At 57.6% G+C, this 16,182-nt stretch overlaps 1 protein-coding gene across 2 annotated transcripts; it reads right to left on the reverse strand.

The window, feature by feature from the left end:
• Positions 1–245: 245 nt before the first annotated feature.
• On the reverse strand, positions 246–12,441 carry SLC2A7 (solute carrier family 2 member 7). 2 transcript variants are annotated; one of them, XM_070404016.1, is made up of 12 exons: positions 12,332–12,434; positions 11,245–11,343; positions 10,994–11,154; positions 8,362–8,486; positions 6,711–6,863; positions 5,678–5,803; positions 5,097–5,284; positions 4,661–4,771; positions 3,341–3,442; positions 2,426–2,501; positions 1,523–1,650; positions 246–1,241 (listed from the first exon to the last, which is right to left on the reverse strand). In XM_070404016.1, the coding sequence occupies exons 1-12, from the start codon at positions 12,359–12,361 to the stop codon at positions 1,023–1,025; spliced, it is 1,518 nt and encodes a 505-aa protein (XP_070260117.1). In that variant the 5' UTR covers positions 12,362–12,434; the 3' UTR covers positions 246–1,022. The 2 variants fall into 2 exon arrangements, with proteins under 2 accessions (XP_070260117.1, XP_070260118.1); XM_070404017.1 differs by having other exon boundaries at positions 1,072–1,241; positions 5,678–5,729; positions 12,332–12,441.
• Positions 12,442–16,182: the final 3,741 nt, after the last annotated feature.

Below are 16,182 nucleotides of genomic sequence, written 5' to 3' on the forward strand. Positions count from 1 at the left end.
TGTTGAATCTATAGATAAATTTGTGGAGGATTAAGCCAACCTTGCATTCCTAGAATAAGCCCACTTGGTCAGAATATATTATTATCCTTATATTATTGTGTTCTATTTGCTAAAATCTGGTATCTATGGTAAAATCTGGTAAAATTTGTATCTATGTTCATGAGGGGTGTTAATCTGTAGTTTTCTTGTAACATCGTTAGTTTGGCTTTGGAATCGGAATAATGATGACTTCTTCATACAATGAATTCAGGAGTATTCCTTCCTCTTTAATTTTCTGGAAGACTTTGTGTCAAATTGGTATTATTTCTTCCTTAAATGTTTGGTAGAATTCACCAGTGAACCCATTTGGGCCCGGGGTTTTCTTTGTGGAAAGGTTTTTAGCCACAGATTCAATTTCTTTAGTGGATGTAGGACTACACAGGCTGTCTATTTCCTACTGAGTGAGCTTTGGTACGTTGTATCTTTCGATACAGTGCTCTCCTGTTTCCAAGGCAGAGGTCAACTGACCCACCCAGAGAGGGTGTTTTTCTAAACAGGCCCAAGAACACCTGTTACCTCTCTTGCCCAGCTGCGCCCTGCAGGCTGTGACGCTGACCAGAATACGTGCAAGCCACGGCACGGAGCGTGAGCGGCAGTGGAATCCGGAGCCTTGGCCTCTAGTTCCTTTCATTCGCAAGCCAATACATTGATTGGAATTCAGGCCTCCCTATGAATAGCTGAACTTGAAACATTTTACTTTATAAAAGTACCTCCATGAGTCTCTGACTCCTACATCCATAGTCAGAGCACCTAGTCCTGCCAATCAATGCGGAGGGCCTGCCCATTCTCCGGAGTCACACCACTCGGTAATTATGGCTGGAAGCTAACCACGCCTCCACCAAACCTGGGACTGATCTTTCCAAAGCCTTCCAGTTGCCACTGGGGGCGCAGAAAGCTGAGAGCTGTGACCCTCCCGTGAGGCCTGGGGGGAGTCCCTTTCTTGGGGACTGGCCTCCGAGTGTGGTGTGGCACCTGCAGAGCCATCAGAAGAAAGTTTCCTTCACGGGCGGAGACGTGCGAGGCTCAACATCTGTGGTTTCTTCTCGCGGCTCTGGAATCTCCACTCTGTTTCTCTTGGCAAAAATTCGGTTTATCTCCACAAATGTCTGGCCCTTGGTCTCAGGAATCACCACGTAGATGTAAACAGCAGTGAGGAGGCAGATTCCGGCAAAGATGATGAAACTGTAGGCCCCGATGGCCTCCTGGGCCGAGAGACAAGAAAACAGTAGGGAACGGAGGGAGAAAGGACAGGGGCCGCTCCCAGGGAGGCCTTGGGGCGCCACCCGGGAGTTCCTTGGTGTCCAGTTTTGTGTTGACCAATAAGTTTGTCCAATAAGGTACCACGTATGCCGAAATAGCTGATGCTCTTAGTAGAAGGAGCCTGTGCTTAGTTCCCGAAGGCTCTCTGCCTGGGGGTGGGCAGGGTGGGGCAGGGAGGGGGCAAGGGGCCACCCACTGTGCTTCCCGCCCACCACCTGCTCACCTGGACGGAAGGGAACATGAAGCCCACGATGAAGTTGGTGAGCCAGTGCACAGCCCCGTCCACCATGAAGGCTGCCGGCCGGGAGGACTGCAGGAAGATCTCGGTCCTCACCACAGAGGGGACGGGACCTCGAGGGCAGAGAGCACAGGGCCAGTGGGGCGCAGCGGGCTTGGGGGGCCCTCGCCCAGCCCCAGCCCCTCCGATCAGGCAAACACGATGGAACTGTAGGCCCCAGGCATCCTGGGTCCTAGATGGCCAGGGAGGAGCCGGCATCTCTAGACAGCGCCCTGCTTCCTTCCCCGCTGGCTCCTCCGGGCTGTGTGGCTCGGGGCGGGGGGACAACCTCCCTTGGGGCCCTCGAGGTCACACCGAGTCCACTCTCCCCGGTGTTGGTGTCATTTTGAAATTCTCAATGAAGGGGAGCAGAGCTCAATGAGTGCTTGTGCCTGGGAAGTGCTGCCCCCTGTGGTAGGTATGGGGAATGGCAGGCCCCTGCTGCACGCACTTTGCCTGGGGTCTGTTTCTCCACCTTTTGTCATTAAGGAGACTTGTCTAAAATCTATAAACCCATTTTTTCCTAATCATCATCCCTTATAAAGTTTCACCACCACAGGAACACTGTATATCTGTTTATTTACTGTATATCTATGGTTTTAAAAAATATATATTTTTATTAATTTCAGAGAGGAAGGGAGAGGGAGAGAGAAATATCAATGATGAGAGAGAATCATTGATCGGCTGCCTCCTGCCTGCCCTCCAATAGAGAATCGAGCCTGCAACCCGGGCATGTGCCCTTGACCAGAATTGAACTTGGGACCCTTCAGTCCGCAGGCTGATGCTCTATCCACTGAGCCAAACCAGCTAGGGCTCTATCTGTGGAGGGCTAGGGGGTGCGGTACTCACTGGGCCCAATGGAATGTCCCGCGATGTAGGAGAAGACGCAGATGACGCCGAGGTAGGACAGCCCATGGACCTCGCTCTGTGGGGAGAGCAGGGCTGTCGGTGCCGGACAGGCCTGGCCGGGCCTCGGAGAGCTCAGGGCAGGTGAGTCCACCACACCAGGCGCCTTCCCACCACAGGGAGGAGCCTGGATTTCTGCTCACCCACGGGGGTGGGCCTCGAGGGTGCGTGGGCAAGAGCGGGAGGAAGATGAAACCAGGGCTGGCCAGCATTCCAGCTCCCAGAGGCTCCCTCCAGCCCTACCTGCCTGCCATGCAGTCACTCACTCTCCGCCCGTCACAACGTTAACCATTAATCCCCATGACACGCCTGTGAGCGGGACATTACTGTTTCAAACCTAGAAATGTGGACTCAGCACCGAGAGCCTGAACTCGGACTAGGAGGGCCCTGGGGCCCTGGGGCGTCGAGCAACAGCCCAGGTGAGACAATCAGCAGGATGGCGCCGGGGCCAGGACTCCACGCTAGCTGAGAGGATCCTTCTAGAAGCCCGGGGACCAGGAGAGCGGGTGGGCCGTCTCCCCACAGCCAGGACAATGGCCAACACAAAACCGGGGGAACAGACTTCAACCGATCCAGCTGCACAGGTCACTGTGTCACCACTCCCTTCCACTTTCTCCAGAAAATCAATGGGAAAATCTCCTCGGCGAGGATTAAAAAAACAAAACAACAAAACAAAACAAAACAAAAAAACAGCAACACACAATACTCGCATTGAAGGCGTGTGGAGCCGGACCGGCTGAGACCCACCCTGGTCTATTGGAGCCAGACTGTTACGGGGACCTCCCACCCGCCTGCGGCTCTGGGTCCTGAGGGTGGGGAGGGGGTGCCGGGTGCGGGGTGCCAGGAAAGGAACCAGACCTGGAAGAGGAGCGCCAGCGTCAGCACCAGGCAGGCCGAGCCGCAGATGCCATAGCCGACCAGCAGGAGGAGCCGTCTGCCCAGCCACTCCACGGTGCCGGCCTGTGGGGAGGGAGGGAGTGAGGAGCCTCCAGGCCCAGGGCGCCCGGAACTCTTGGCCCTCCACCCCTTCTACATTTTCTAGTTCCTGCATTTGATGCTTTGCCATCTTGGGGCCCTGCTGACCCCTGCTGTTCCTATGGTGGTTGGCCAGTTTCTAGAGAGCCAACATCGCCTGTGAATGTGCCTTTCATGTGAAACTAACCCATCCAGAGCCCGCACCTCCGACCTCCTCCTCCAGGGGGCGCTCACACCCAGGGCTGCTGTCCCTCTGTCCTGATCACCCAGGGCAGGCACCAGACAACCCAGGCAGCCCCTGGGTCCCAGAACCCCTGAAACTGCTCATACTGGCCAGGCCTGAGCCTGCTCACCCCGTGGTCCCACAGAATCCACAATGCAGGCTCTTGCCCGCGTGCCCCTGCTCCCTCCGCCTCCCGGCTGACCCTGGTGCCTCCCCGCGTGGCCCTGAGTGGCCTGGCCTGCCCCTCCCTCCTCACACAGTTTGCAACTAGGAGTGGCAGACTGTCTTTCCAATGGCAATCACCTCCTGCTATGCCGGCCTCCCCTACCTGAACGATAATAAATCCTACGTTTTAGAATGGCCCCTCCTGACACCTGCTGCTCCAATTCAGGCGGTGAGCAGCCAGGATCTGACCTCCCGTCTCGAGCCCCAGTCGCCCCACACTCGTCCTCCTCCACTTCCCGGACACGCACCTCTCTCTCAGCCCGAACCCTCTCCGATGTTCCCAACTTGGGCCACGCTGCCCTGGCTGGCCTTCCTTCCTCTCTCCGAGTTCTAACACATTTCCAGTTCTACCGCATCCCTACTGCCAGCACCGGGGCCACACCGAGGCCAACTCGGTGGCGGGCCCTCTACGGTCACTGCGTGCATGTCACTTCCAGTCCTGCAGGAGGGACTGTCCCCGCCGTCCAGCGAGGCCCACAGGAGCGGCCCACCACCGCGTGCAGGTTAGAGAGAGAAGGCCAACTTCGTCTCTGTGCCCGGGACCCACACCAGCGTCCTGGGTATTGCAATCGCTGTAACCATTTTACAAAGGAAGAAACGTGTGCGTGAGCCTATCCCAAAGTCTGTGTCCCTCAGTGACCTGGGACCGGTGTCACCAGCACCTCAGTGGGCTCTGTGGGGTCCCTGTCTGCCTGCGGGGCACCTGCCAGGATCCCCCCCGCCCCCCAGTGGAAAGGGTATTCCCGGTCGCTCACCGAAATGCCGGTCATGACTATGTTGACCACGCCGGCGCCCACGGTTACATACTGGGAGTGAGCGGCCGATATGCCGGCGGATGCGTAGATCATGTCTGCGTAGTAGTTGATCTGAAACAGAAGCCCAGGGCTGTGAGGACCGGCTCACGGGGTCGGCCACTGGCCTGCCTTTCCTGACTCTACAGCAAACAGCTTGGGAGGCCCAGGGGCCCTTGGACAGGAGGGAGGCAGCTGGGAAAAGAGCTGGGACGTGGCGTTAGGAGACTGGGATGCAGCCCGGCTGATTGAATCCAGCGGCTTTCGAATGGACCAGAAGTTCTGAGGGAGAACCTGGCCAGGCCTGCAGGGCCGATCGCTCATCTCAGCCCCCCTCTACCCCTCACCGCCTGCCCACACAGCTGCCGGGCACACAGGCGCCCCACGAGGCCCCATGTACCGCGTTGATCCCGGAAAGCTGCTGGCCGGCCATGAGCACGATGATGGAGATGAGCTGCCACCGCAGGGGCCGGAAGGTGAACAGGTTGAGCACGGACAGGCGGCCCTCGGCCCTCTCGGCCTGGTCCTCCACGCGCATCTCTTCGATCTCGTCCTCCACATCGGCCCAGCCCCTCAGTTTCCTCAGAGCTGCGGGGAGCAGAGCAGCCCCCGTGGCTGACCGCACTCGCCTGTGCTCGGGGAGGAGGGCAGCCGCCCACCTGCTCGGCCCACCTCTGGCCACCGACTCCCCATTTTCCCAGTGCGGAGTGCTCATGACCCAACCAGGACCCAACCATATGATGGTGTCCCCAGCCCCAACCACATCCCACGCTGGTCAGGCTCTCAAGCCAACACGGGTCAGCCATGGCTCTGACCTTCTCCGTGCTCCCTCCTGGACCTCACCCCAGAGCTGCCCGGACTCCTCCTAGCCCACCACGCCTGCTCCCTGGAGGCCCTCTCCCCGCCTGCCACTGCCTGTCCCGAGCGAGCGTTGGGCGCCTTGGAGGGATGTCTGGCGGTCAGCAGCCTGCATCCTGGTACCTTGTCGGGCCGTGTCCTCGTCTCCTCTCTGGATGAGGGTGTAGCGCGGGCTCTCGGGGAAGAAGGGCAGAGACAGGAGCTGCAGCAGCGCAGGGACCCCCGTGAGTGCCAAGAGCACGGGCCAGCCTGCAAGGGACCACCACCCAGAACTTGACACGGACCCTCAGGGTCCCTGGGGCTCTGGCCCCCTCCAGCACACCTTCCCCAGGGCCTGACTCCTGTTACAAGGTCACTCGCCCATGACCTTCCAGCCCTCGGTGAGAGCCAAGGCCAGCAGGGACCTAGTTCCTGCCACCAGGTGGCTGCCCACGACCCACCCGCACAGGGGCTCCACGTTTACCAATGGAGGAAATAATGATTATTTTAAAGAGAAATGGCATTAATTCCTTCTGCAGGAGGAGCATTGCTTTTCTTAGGAACGGTATTTGACTTAAATGTGTGAGCCTAGAGAAAACAATGGCAGGTGTTGTTTCTAATTTTATGGCTGGAAACGACCCAAGTCTACCTCCCTGGAGGCTGGGCCAGCGGGGATGGGCCCAGCAGCACAGCTATCAGCTCCTTCTGAAGGTTTGTGCTAGGCGGGCGGTGCTGAGACTCAAGTAACCCTGACCTACGTGGGAACTGGGAGTTATTTAACCTCCCCAAGCCTCGGGGTTCTCATCAGTAAAGATTATGATACGATGATGATGGTGATGATGATGATGATGGTGATGATGATGACAAAGTACCACACCAAGGGTGGTGAGGGCTGCAGAACTCCCAAGAGCGCTTGTGCCTCTTGTCCCAGTCCTCTCCTCCCAGTCCCAAGCACAGTTTGTCCCCATCACTCACCACCACTGTCCTCGTCAAGGTCACCTGTGTCCACCAAGCTGCACGCTGCACAGCCCAGAGGTCACCTCTCGGCCTCAACGGGCTTGATCCACCAATAGCATGGGCACAGCTGAGCGAACGACTGGACCCAGCGCCCACGGCCCCACACGACCCCAGGCCCCTCCCTCGTCCCCTTTGGCCTTGGCGCGCACCGTCTGGGTACCTGTAGGGTTGCCCAGGACGGGCTGCAGGCTGAAGATCTGCGCCAGGAAGACTCCCACGATGACAAAAACCTCGGTCATTGTGCCCAAAGTGCCCCTGAGGTTCTTGGGAGCCAGCTCTCCCAGGTACATGGGGAGGGCGCTGTAGGAGATGCCTGGTTCCAGCAAAACAAAAATCAGGGTGAAGAGGAGTCCCAGCCCCCGGACCCAGGACCCGGATGTAATTCAGCTCCATCTCATAGTCCCCCGGCTTCTCCTGGGTGTCCACCACTGACAGGTAGATCGCACAGCCCTGCCCCCTGCACAGCCCCGCCCCCCAAGACCCTGCCTCCCCACACAGCCCTGCCCCCTGCATAGCTCCGCCCCCAAGACCCTGCCTCCCCACACAGCCCCGCCCCCTGCACAGCCCCGCCCCCCAAGACCCTGCCTCCCCACACAGCCCTGCCCCCTGCATAGCCCCGCCCCCAAGACCCTGCCTCCCCACACAGCCCCGCCCCCTGCAAGCCCCGCCCCTCACAAGACCCTGCCTCCCCACACAGCCCTGCCCCCTGCAAGCCCCGCCCCCCAAGACCCTGCCTCCCCACACAGCCCCGCCCCCTGCAAGCCCCGCCCCTCACAAGACCCTGCCTCCCCACACAGCCCTGCCCCCTGCAAGCCCCGCCCCTCACAAGACCCTGCCTCCACACACACACACACACACACACACAGCCCCGCCTCCCGGAACAAGCCCCGCCCCCACAAGACCCTGCCTCCCCACACAGCCCTGCCTCCCGGAACAAGCCCCGCCCCTGAACGCCCCGCCTCTCCTCACAGCCCCGCCTCCCGGCACAAGTCCCGCCCATGCAAGCCCCGCCTCCCCGCTGGGAGATGGAACCGGCCCTGTGGGCTGCTTAGTTTGCACTGCTGAGGGACCCTTCTAGAATCCTCCGAGCCCAGGGGCCACCTGCAGGGCATGATGCCAATGTCCTCTCCTTCCTTGTTGCAGAGCTGGGGCCCTGGATAGTGGGACTTCGGGATGATTTTCTTGCTTTGACCTATTTTCTGACTTTTCTAAAGCACAGGTAACTTGTATCACTTAAAAAACACACCCAAAACACACACACACACACACACACACACACACACACACACACACAAGAAACCACTGTGGTTGAGGAACCTGGCTCCCTGCTGAGCGAGGCCCCAAACCCTGTTTCTTTTGCTCGCAGCCCCTCCCCCTCAGTGCACACTGGACATCCTCCTCAGAAAATACCTTGCAAAGCCTTTCAGTTAGTTACACTTCAAGGCAAAAGTGGGGGGGGGGGGTTAAGAAAAGTTTTACAATTAAATTTATTGGGGTAACATTGGTTATAACGTCATATAAACTTATGATGCGACTTCTGCACACTCTATTGTGTGCTCACCACCCAAAAGTGCATTTTTAAAGCCCTGATAGCTTTTGTTAGTGAGGGGGAGGGGGAGCATGAGCTTCGCAGGGTCTGGGAGAGGAGAAGGAGGGTGCCGCAGAAGGGACACGGGCCGGACAGGGCCGGGGGACCCTCATCTCCCCGGCTTCCAGCCTCGGCCCCTGTGCTGGGCATGTCGGCCTCAGACCCTTCCCCCCATGGGTGAACCTGAGCGTGGCCTTGGGGCTTTAGCTGACGCTCCACGTACCTGCGCAGACTCCCAGCAGCACCCGGGAAAGGATGATCAGCTCAAAAGCCTTGGCCGCTTTGCTGACTCCCATCAGGATGGCAGGGACGATGGCGAAGATGTTATTGATCAGCAGGGTTCCCTTTCTGCAAGGACAGCAGAGCCCAGAGGGCGGGGCTGAGGCGCAGAGGCTGTCTTGCCGACTCCTACTCTGCAGGCAGCTGGTACCGCCTGCGGGACCGTGCCTGAGAAGACCGATGGCTGGGAGGGATGGGGAAGCTGGGACCGAGACACAAGTCCCAGGAAGGAAGGTCTGGGGCCAGCAGGGGTGGGTGGGGGTGCTAACAGCCGGAGCTGACTGCGGACAGCAGAGAAGGGACGAGGAGTGGCTGCCGCCTCGCCTCCGGCAGGGAGCTTTCTGTCCCTGGTGGCATTCAGGCAGAGACTAGACTAGATGAGGACCCTCAGGAATGCTGAACAGGGGATTCCCACAACAGGCGGGACACCGGGTTAGACTAGAGCAGTGGTTCTCAACCTTCCTAATGCCGTGGCCCTTTAATACAGTTCCTCATGTTGTGGTGACCCCCAATTTCATTGTCACAAATTGAACATAATTAAAGCATAGTGATTAATCACAAAAACAATATGTAATTATATATGTGTTTTCCGATGGTCTTAGGCGACCCTTGTGAAAGGGTCATTCGACCCCCAAAGGGGTCGCGACCCACAGGTTGAGAACCACTGGACTAGAGCCTCTAAGATCCCTGACAAGGCTGCCAGCCCAGGAGTCTATGAACCAGAGGGAGGGGGCGTCTAGAAAAAGGGACTATGCTGCCCTGCCCCCCAGGACCATCCCTCCCTTCCAGACTGTGCTCTGTGCCCTTTGATGGCTTCCATCAATGGCTCCCTTGAAAGCCCGCACCCCCAACCTGGGTTGGGCTTTGCCAAAGGAGACACCAGTGGAGGATGAGGAAGGAAGAGAGGTCCCGGCTGTGGGGTGGCTGCTGGCTGCACCCGCCTTTGACATTTGCCCACACTCTGCCCGCCTTTGAGGACAATGCCAGGAGCGGGGGGTGGGGGGGGGCGGGGGATCTTTAAACAGAAACACAGAAACCCCTCTGGAGGGGTAGCCACAGAGTCCCGTGGAAATCCCTGACGAGGCAGCGCTAGACACCCAGGTGTGTGGGATGGTTTCCCGGGCCCCTTTTCTCTCCGGGGCGGCTGTTCCTCTGGGAAAGCTGCCCTCGGGACCCAGACTGAGAGCCGAGGATCAGTCACCCCGAGGCCGGAGAGGACAGCCCCCCCTGCCTGGTCTCCCCCAGCCCCTCCTGCTCAGGGCAGTTGGGAACCCACTGGGACAAGGCCGGCTCCACCAGAGCGGTCTGTGTCCTTGTCTGCAAGGTGAGGGGGCAAGGAGACTATCACTGAGCTACCAGGTTCTGTGACGGGGGGTCCAGGTGAGGAGGCCAAGCCTGGGCTTCTAGAACAGTCCAGCCACTGGTGTAGCTGAGAAGAGCACAGTCTGGATTACACAAAAGCCTGGGTTATGGCATAAGGACAACATACTGAATGTTTCCTCATTCACGTGCCCGACACATGGCAAGTGCCAATCAAGAACCTAGAAGAAGGGGTCCTATGGGTCCCGCTGTAACGAATAGCTGGTTTTCAGTCACCAATATTTTCTCTGGTGCATGGGAACTGAAGGGCGATGGTTCTTTAAAAGTTCTTTACTTTAGACCCGTGGTCGGCAAACTGCGGCTTGAGAGCCACATGCGGCTTTTTGGCCCCTTGAGTGTAGCTCTTCCTAAGCCTTAGAAGTGCCCTAATTAAGTTAATAACAATGTACCTACTTATATAGTTTAAGTTTAAAAAATTTGGCTCTCAAAAGGATTTCAGTCGTTGTACTGTTGATATTTGGCTCTGTTGACTAATGAGTTTGCCGATCGCTGCTCTAGAGGGTTCTCCACGCACACCCCAAAACTGCTGGTCTCGGGGTATCGAGTCCAAGTGTCATTGCGAATTCCTCCGAGTGGGATGTGGCCGGATGGCATCCCGGTGCCTCACCCCGAGGCCTTGGCTCACTCTCCCTCCCTGGGGACCTTGACCTGGGCACCTGCCTTATCTGGGGAGGCACCTCTTTGCAGCTCCCGGGCTTAGGCACCCAGATTAGGGAGCCCGGGCAAGCCCAGCAAAGGACAAAGAGCCACTGTGCATCTCAAAGACACGGGACAGGCACGTGGAGTGACTCAGTCTGAGCCTCAGATCAACAGCCCAGGTGAGGCCACGGGGCGAGGCTGCAGCTGTCACACCTGGAACCTCGAGTCACCTGGCCGCGCATCAGACCCGATTGGCAAGCACTTACGGAGCACCTGCTGCAGGTGCTGACACAGCATCAAGGGGCGTCGCATCCAGAACTTTGCTCTCAAGGGCTGTACCTCGCCCGCGGGGTTGGGGACAGAGGGGCTGCTGCTCCCCTGCAAGGACAAGGGAAGGGCCCCGGGAACCTCAGGGACTGGCTTCAGGGCATAAGGTCTGTGGCACCGTGGGGACGAGGCTTTTCAAGGTCACATCAAGCCCCCACCTTGTGCAGACCACCCAGAGACAGCGGGGTTTCCCCTGTGACCCACGAGTGAGAACAGCGCCCTCCGCTCACCGGCCGCACTTGTCCACCAGCCCGCCGACCATCAGCGAGCCGAGCAGGCCGCCCAGGGGGAACATGGACACGGTGCAGGACCACAGGAGCAGCATGTGCTTCTCGTCCATGGACGTCCCGTGTCGTGCGTAGTAGGTGTCGTTATAAAATGACTTCAAGACCTGGAAGACATTGCCCCATGGTAGCCAAGAAGATTGGGCAACTCGTGAGCGAACTTGGAGCGGGTGGCAGCCCCAGTGCCCGGCGCTCACCTTGTGCGGCGTGTTGACCACGGCGATGTTGTAGCCATACTGGAAGGCCGAGCCGAAGCCTGCGCTCAGGGTGGCCAGTACCAGCGTGGGCTGCAGCCTCTGTGGAGATGAGGTGGAGATGAAGTCTATGACTCAAAAAAGTGGGCTCCCACCAGCTGGGCCAGGTGTCGGGGACCCCAGGACCCGCCCAGGGAAGGTGGGCGGTGGCTGGCTGGGGGTGGGGTCTCAGGGCTCTGAGACGTGGGGGGCACCGTGGATGGCATGGTTTCCTGTTCCTGGCACGCAGTCATTCCCTCCCTAAAGACAAAGCTGAGCCTCCACCACGTGCTGGCCCGGGATGGAGTGGGGGAGGCTCTGGGAAAAGGTCCAGCATCCGCTGGCCTCCTGGAGTTTACATTCTAGGGAGGAGGCGGGGGGGGGGGGGGGGCGAATAGAAAAAGGATGTACAGACACCAAGTACCAATAATGCTATGAGGACCAACAGGGTAACAGGGGAGAAGCCGGGGGGGTGGGGTGGGGGCGTGTTCAGCAGGGTCAGGGCAGGCCTCTGAGGAGGGCCTGGGAGCTGAGCCCTGAGTGGCTGAGCTCTGGGCCTGGGGGAGGAGTGTCCAGGTGGAGGGAGCCAGGGACAGAGGGCTGGAGCGCCTGAGGCTTGTCCTTCACTCCGGGCCACCATATCCTACTTCCCTGGCCACCTCAGAACCCAGGGCAGCTCCGGGGAACTGCCCCAGAGCCCAGGGGGCGCAGACTTGGGGCAGGTCTGTGGCTGCCTGAGGCGGTGCTTCCCGGGACTCCAGGCGACCAGCGGTCCAGAGCCACCGCCCTGGGCCACGCTCCACCCTCTGCTTGCCTGCTAACTGCGCCCCTAACCCCACCCCACCATCAGCTGCGTGACTGCCCGCAGACCTCAGCCCTGCTGGCCTGGGATCCAGCCTGCGGAGAAGGGTGGGGTGTGGGATTCAGCTGACTGATCCCCGGTGCTGTCCTTACCGCTGTAGGCGTTTCAGAAGCCGCCTCTCCCTCCACGGGTCCCCTCTTCTGGTGGGAAAGGGACAGTGACAGGGGCCTCTCCTAGCCTGGCACTTACCCCCTCCCGGGGTGGGCTGGGCACCTCCATGCCGCTCAGGTGAGAAGCGGGTGCGCTCTGCCTCGGAGCGACACCCGGGTCTGTTCCGCACCCGCCGATTCGCCATGGGGCCTGGGTGGCCCGATTGCCCTTTGGCCTCTGGACCCTGCCCGCTTTCCCCAGAGCGCACTTTCCTTGGGCGTCTGATAAGATAAGTTTCACACAAGCATGGATTTTGTCTTTGCCTCCGCCAAGGTACCACGGGGGTGCCTGCCACTGGTCCCTCCCTAGCTGTGAGCAGAACTGGGAGTCTGCCTGGGTCTCAGCCGCGTCTCCTGTTAGTTCTTTGTGCTTCCTCTCACCCACGTGGACTAATTGTCCGTTTGGAGGAAAGAGCAAATAAAATACTTTTACAGGCGGACAACGTAATTATTCCTAAGTACACCTACCGGCATTAAACAAGTCAATAACATATTCAACAAAGGTGTTCATTTCAGAATCACCTCTACTGAGAAAAAACGAAGGAGGGAGCGGCTGAATAACGATCACAGGCTAATTAGGAAATTATGATCAAAGGATATGAATAATGATCAAAGGATCATAATGAAAATTACGTAAGAATGTGGCAGCACGTTATGAACGTTACTCGAAGTCACCGAAGCGAGACGTACCAGGGCCCTGGGCGCCATGTGTTGGCATGTGGGTGGCAGCCCGAGGGCGCAGCACACGGCGAAAGAACTCGAGGTCCTTATTGCTCCCACCCATCTGCTCCTGACAGTTAGGGGTTCTCTAAAGCAGGGTGTTCCACCCTTTCATCGCCTGGCACACAGAAACCAATTATTAACATTCTGCACACACCATACAGTTGTTTTGCCGTTCTGACATCTTTTTTGTATAACTTTGATTCGTTCCCACTGGATGGCTCTTGTTGTGTTGGCTGTTGGCATTTTGTTATTTGATGGTCTAAGGGAGAGGCCTGTGCCCCTGACTAAATAGTCAGCTATCGCACGTCTGAAGGATTCTCGGGGCGCACGGGTTTACGTCGCTGCTCCAAAGTGCTATGTGGTCTCTGCGGTGCCCCTCGTTGCTTCTGGGGCCCGGCCAGCGGAGTGGCTGTTAGGAAAGAAAGGCATGTGTCCCTCGCCCTGCTGGCTTTGTCACAGAAGAATGGGCCCTGGGCTGGGACAATGTGCTCCTGGCTCTGCTTCAAGCAAGTGAGGCGAGGGCCTCAGGCACACCCAGCCTTCTGCTCTTCAGGCCCCCCTGGGGAGGAGGCAGGGTCCCTTCACAGTGCGTGCAGCCACACTGCCCGCCCGCCACAGCTGCACAGCGGGGGACCCATACACTGCAAGGGACAGGCTCTGTGCAGGTCCTCTCTCCTTTTTAAAAATATGTTCTTATTGATTTCAGAGAGTGGAAGGGAGCGGGAGAGATAGAAACATCAATGATGAGAGAGAATCATTGATCAGCTGCCTCCTGTACGCCTTCTCCTGGGGACGGAGCCCTGACTGGGAATCGAACCGGCAGCCTTTCAGTGCACAGGACATGGCTCCAATCAGCTGAGCCACAGGCCAGGGCTCTCTCTCCTCTTTTGCTGGAAGTCCATGCTGCACCACTAGAGCCAGGTGTGTGAACTGTCCATTCTCAGTGACCTTGAGTCATACACTGGTCTCTCCCCGAGGTGGCACTATCCTGCCCTTTAACTTGGCTGCACAGCCTGGCCACCCAGTCAACAGTGAACTATCAACATTCATATCTCTATTAATAGTCTGTACAAGGCAATCTAGGCTTTTCCATCACACTCCTCAAAACTCTCCCAGCCTCTTCCCCCACGCCCAATGCCAAAGCCATTCCATATATTTAGGTATTTGTTAGCGCTTCCCCCACTCCCCAGTACCAAGGTGGGTATGAGTTTCCTCTGGCTGCTGTAACAACCATCACAAACTTAGTGGCTTACAACAACACACGCTTATTACCTTATAATCCTGGAGGTCATGACTGACCCAGTTTCACGGGGCTACAATCGGGTGTCAGCAGAGCCGCGTTCCTTCCTGGAGGCTGCAGGGGGAATCCGTTCCCTTGCATTTTCCAGCTCCGGGAGGCCGCCTGCCTTCCTTGATCGTGGCCCCTTCCCCGTCTTCAAAGCCGGCACCGGAGACTGAGTCTTTCTTGTGTCTCTCTTGTGCTGCTGTCTTCCTGCTTCTCCCTCTTCAATGTGGTTGCTCGAATAATCCAGCGTAATCTCCCATCTCCGAGTTACATGATTAGCAACCTTAACACCACCTGCACTTTCCATTCCCTTTGTCATGTGACATAACATAGTGCGGGGGGGGGGGGGGCATTATTCTGCGACCATAGCTCTCTCTGTTTGCTCCTAAAGACCCTGGAGAGCTGGTCCAGCAGGCCTTTCAGCTCCCAGGGAGTGCGCTCTGCCTCCCACTGGCATGCCACCTGGCTGGCTGGCCACAAGGCTCGGAGTTTGACAACATTAATCACCTCTGGATGTCTTGCCTGCCTTCCTCTGAGTCGACCACAGCAACAAAGTCAAGCTGATGGCAAAACCGAGTTCCTACCTGCTGTTTCTTCTGCTTGAAACCTCCTCCCCCGGGTCTCAGCTGAAACGCCACCTCCTTGGGGAGGGCCTCTGTGGAGGAGAGACTGCTCCATGAGGTGACCGCTGCCGGACCCACGAGTGGACCTGGGCCAGTGGGGGAGGCAGCTTCCTGTACCCCACCCCTACCTTGAGGCTGTGTGATCATAACTGATGTTCATTCGGGCATATACCAGCCCTCTTCCCTTATCGCCTGCTCTGCGCTGGTCCCTGAACAGGCCGTTGTTCTCACCTGGTCCAGCCCGTCATTTCCCAGACCTGTGGCATTCACGGACTAGCACCCGTGACTACTCAAACCTCCCCCCATCCCCCCTCCCCCCATGACTATATAATTTGTTGGCATTTGCCAAGCAGCACGGGAAGTCATTTCATATTGCAGCCACCCAGGACATGCCTCGGATGTGAGTTTCCCTTAATAGACCCTATTAATGACCAGACTGGAGTGGCCGGCCCCTGTCTTCCACTTATAGGGGTGGCTTTTCAGGCTCAGGGCCTTACCATGGTGGTACAAACATCCTCCCTGCGACCACCCTTTTGAAAGTAAACCCACTCTCGCCTGACATTGTCTAACACTTTGCCCCGAGTGCTATCTGAAATGATCTTAGGAATGTGCTTTTGACTGTTAGATCCATTGTATCCACTGCTGGGCACATAGTAGGTGCTCAGAAATATTGGTTGAATGAATGGCATCTCACCTGTGATGGCCTCGTGGTCACTGCATCTTCCTGAGTCTCTCTCGAATTCCTCCTCCCTGCTGGGCCTGACCACTGCTGGCTTTGCAGGGCCGTCATTATTTCTTATCGACTGGGTGCCCTACCCAAGTTCCACCCCATTCTCATTACGGCCACACCAGCTCTGAAACTCAGAGGTCACAAAAACACCGGCATTATCTAGAGGTCAAAGTTCTCACTTAATTTGGCTCCTAAGGACCCACAGATTCTAGGTAAGCTTCCCACCTCTTTCTGGCTTCACCTTCAGACCAATCCGGAGTTCCCCTAAACACCTCCACACCTCACCTGGAATAGCCATCCTACACTTTCCAACTGCATCTTCTCCAACTGGAGAAATCCTTTTTGTCTTTCCTAATTCCACATCTTCCTTCAGTGCAGCCATAGCACCAGGCCCATCCCTTTTTCTTCTGGTTGGATTTTACTGGCCTGGGTAAATGCACACATCTATAAATTCTCTCATATGTAGCCACCTGAGTCTATAGGAAGCTGACCATGAGCTCATACCAATATCTCCAGCTCTACTCTAATAC

Source organism: Myotis yumanensis, unplaced genomic scaffold, assembly GCF_028538775.1.
Source record: "Myotis yumanensis isolate MYYU_CA2020_CCGP unplaced genomic scaffold, mMyoYum1.0.hap1 SCAF_2, whole genome shotgun sequence".
NCBI lineage: Eukaryota > Metazoa > Chordata > Mammalia > Chiroptera > Vespertilionidae > Myotis > Myotis yumanensis.

Excerpts from the sequence above, each read along its gene's own strand:
- SLC2A7 (XM_070404016.1), bottom strand. The coding sequence starts at position 12,361 with ATGGAGGTGCCCAGCCCACCCCGGGAGGGG. Across the intron at positions 11,344-12,331 it reads CCAGCCCACCCCGGGAGGGG|AGGCTGCAGCCCACGCTGGT; the intron begins GTAAGTGCCAGG and ends TCATCTCCACAG. Across the intron at positions 6,864-8,361 it reads GCTGCTGGGAGTCTGCGCAG|GCATCTCCTACAGCGCCCTC; the intron begins GTACGTGGAGCG and ends TGCTGGAACCAG.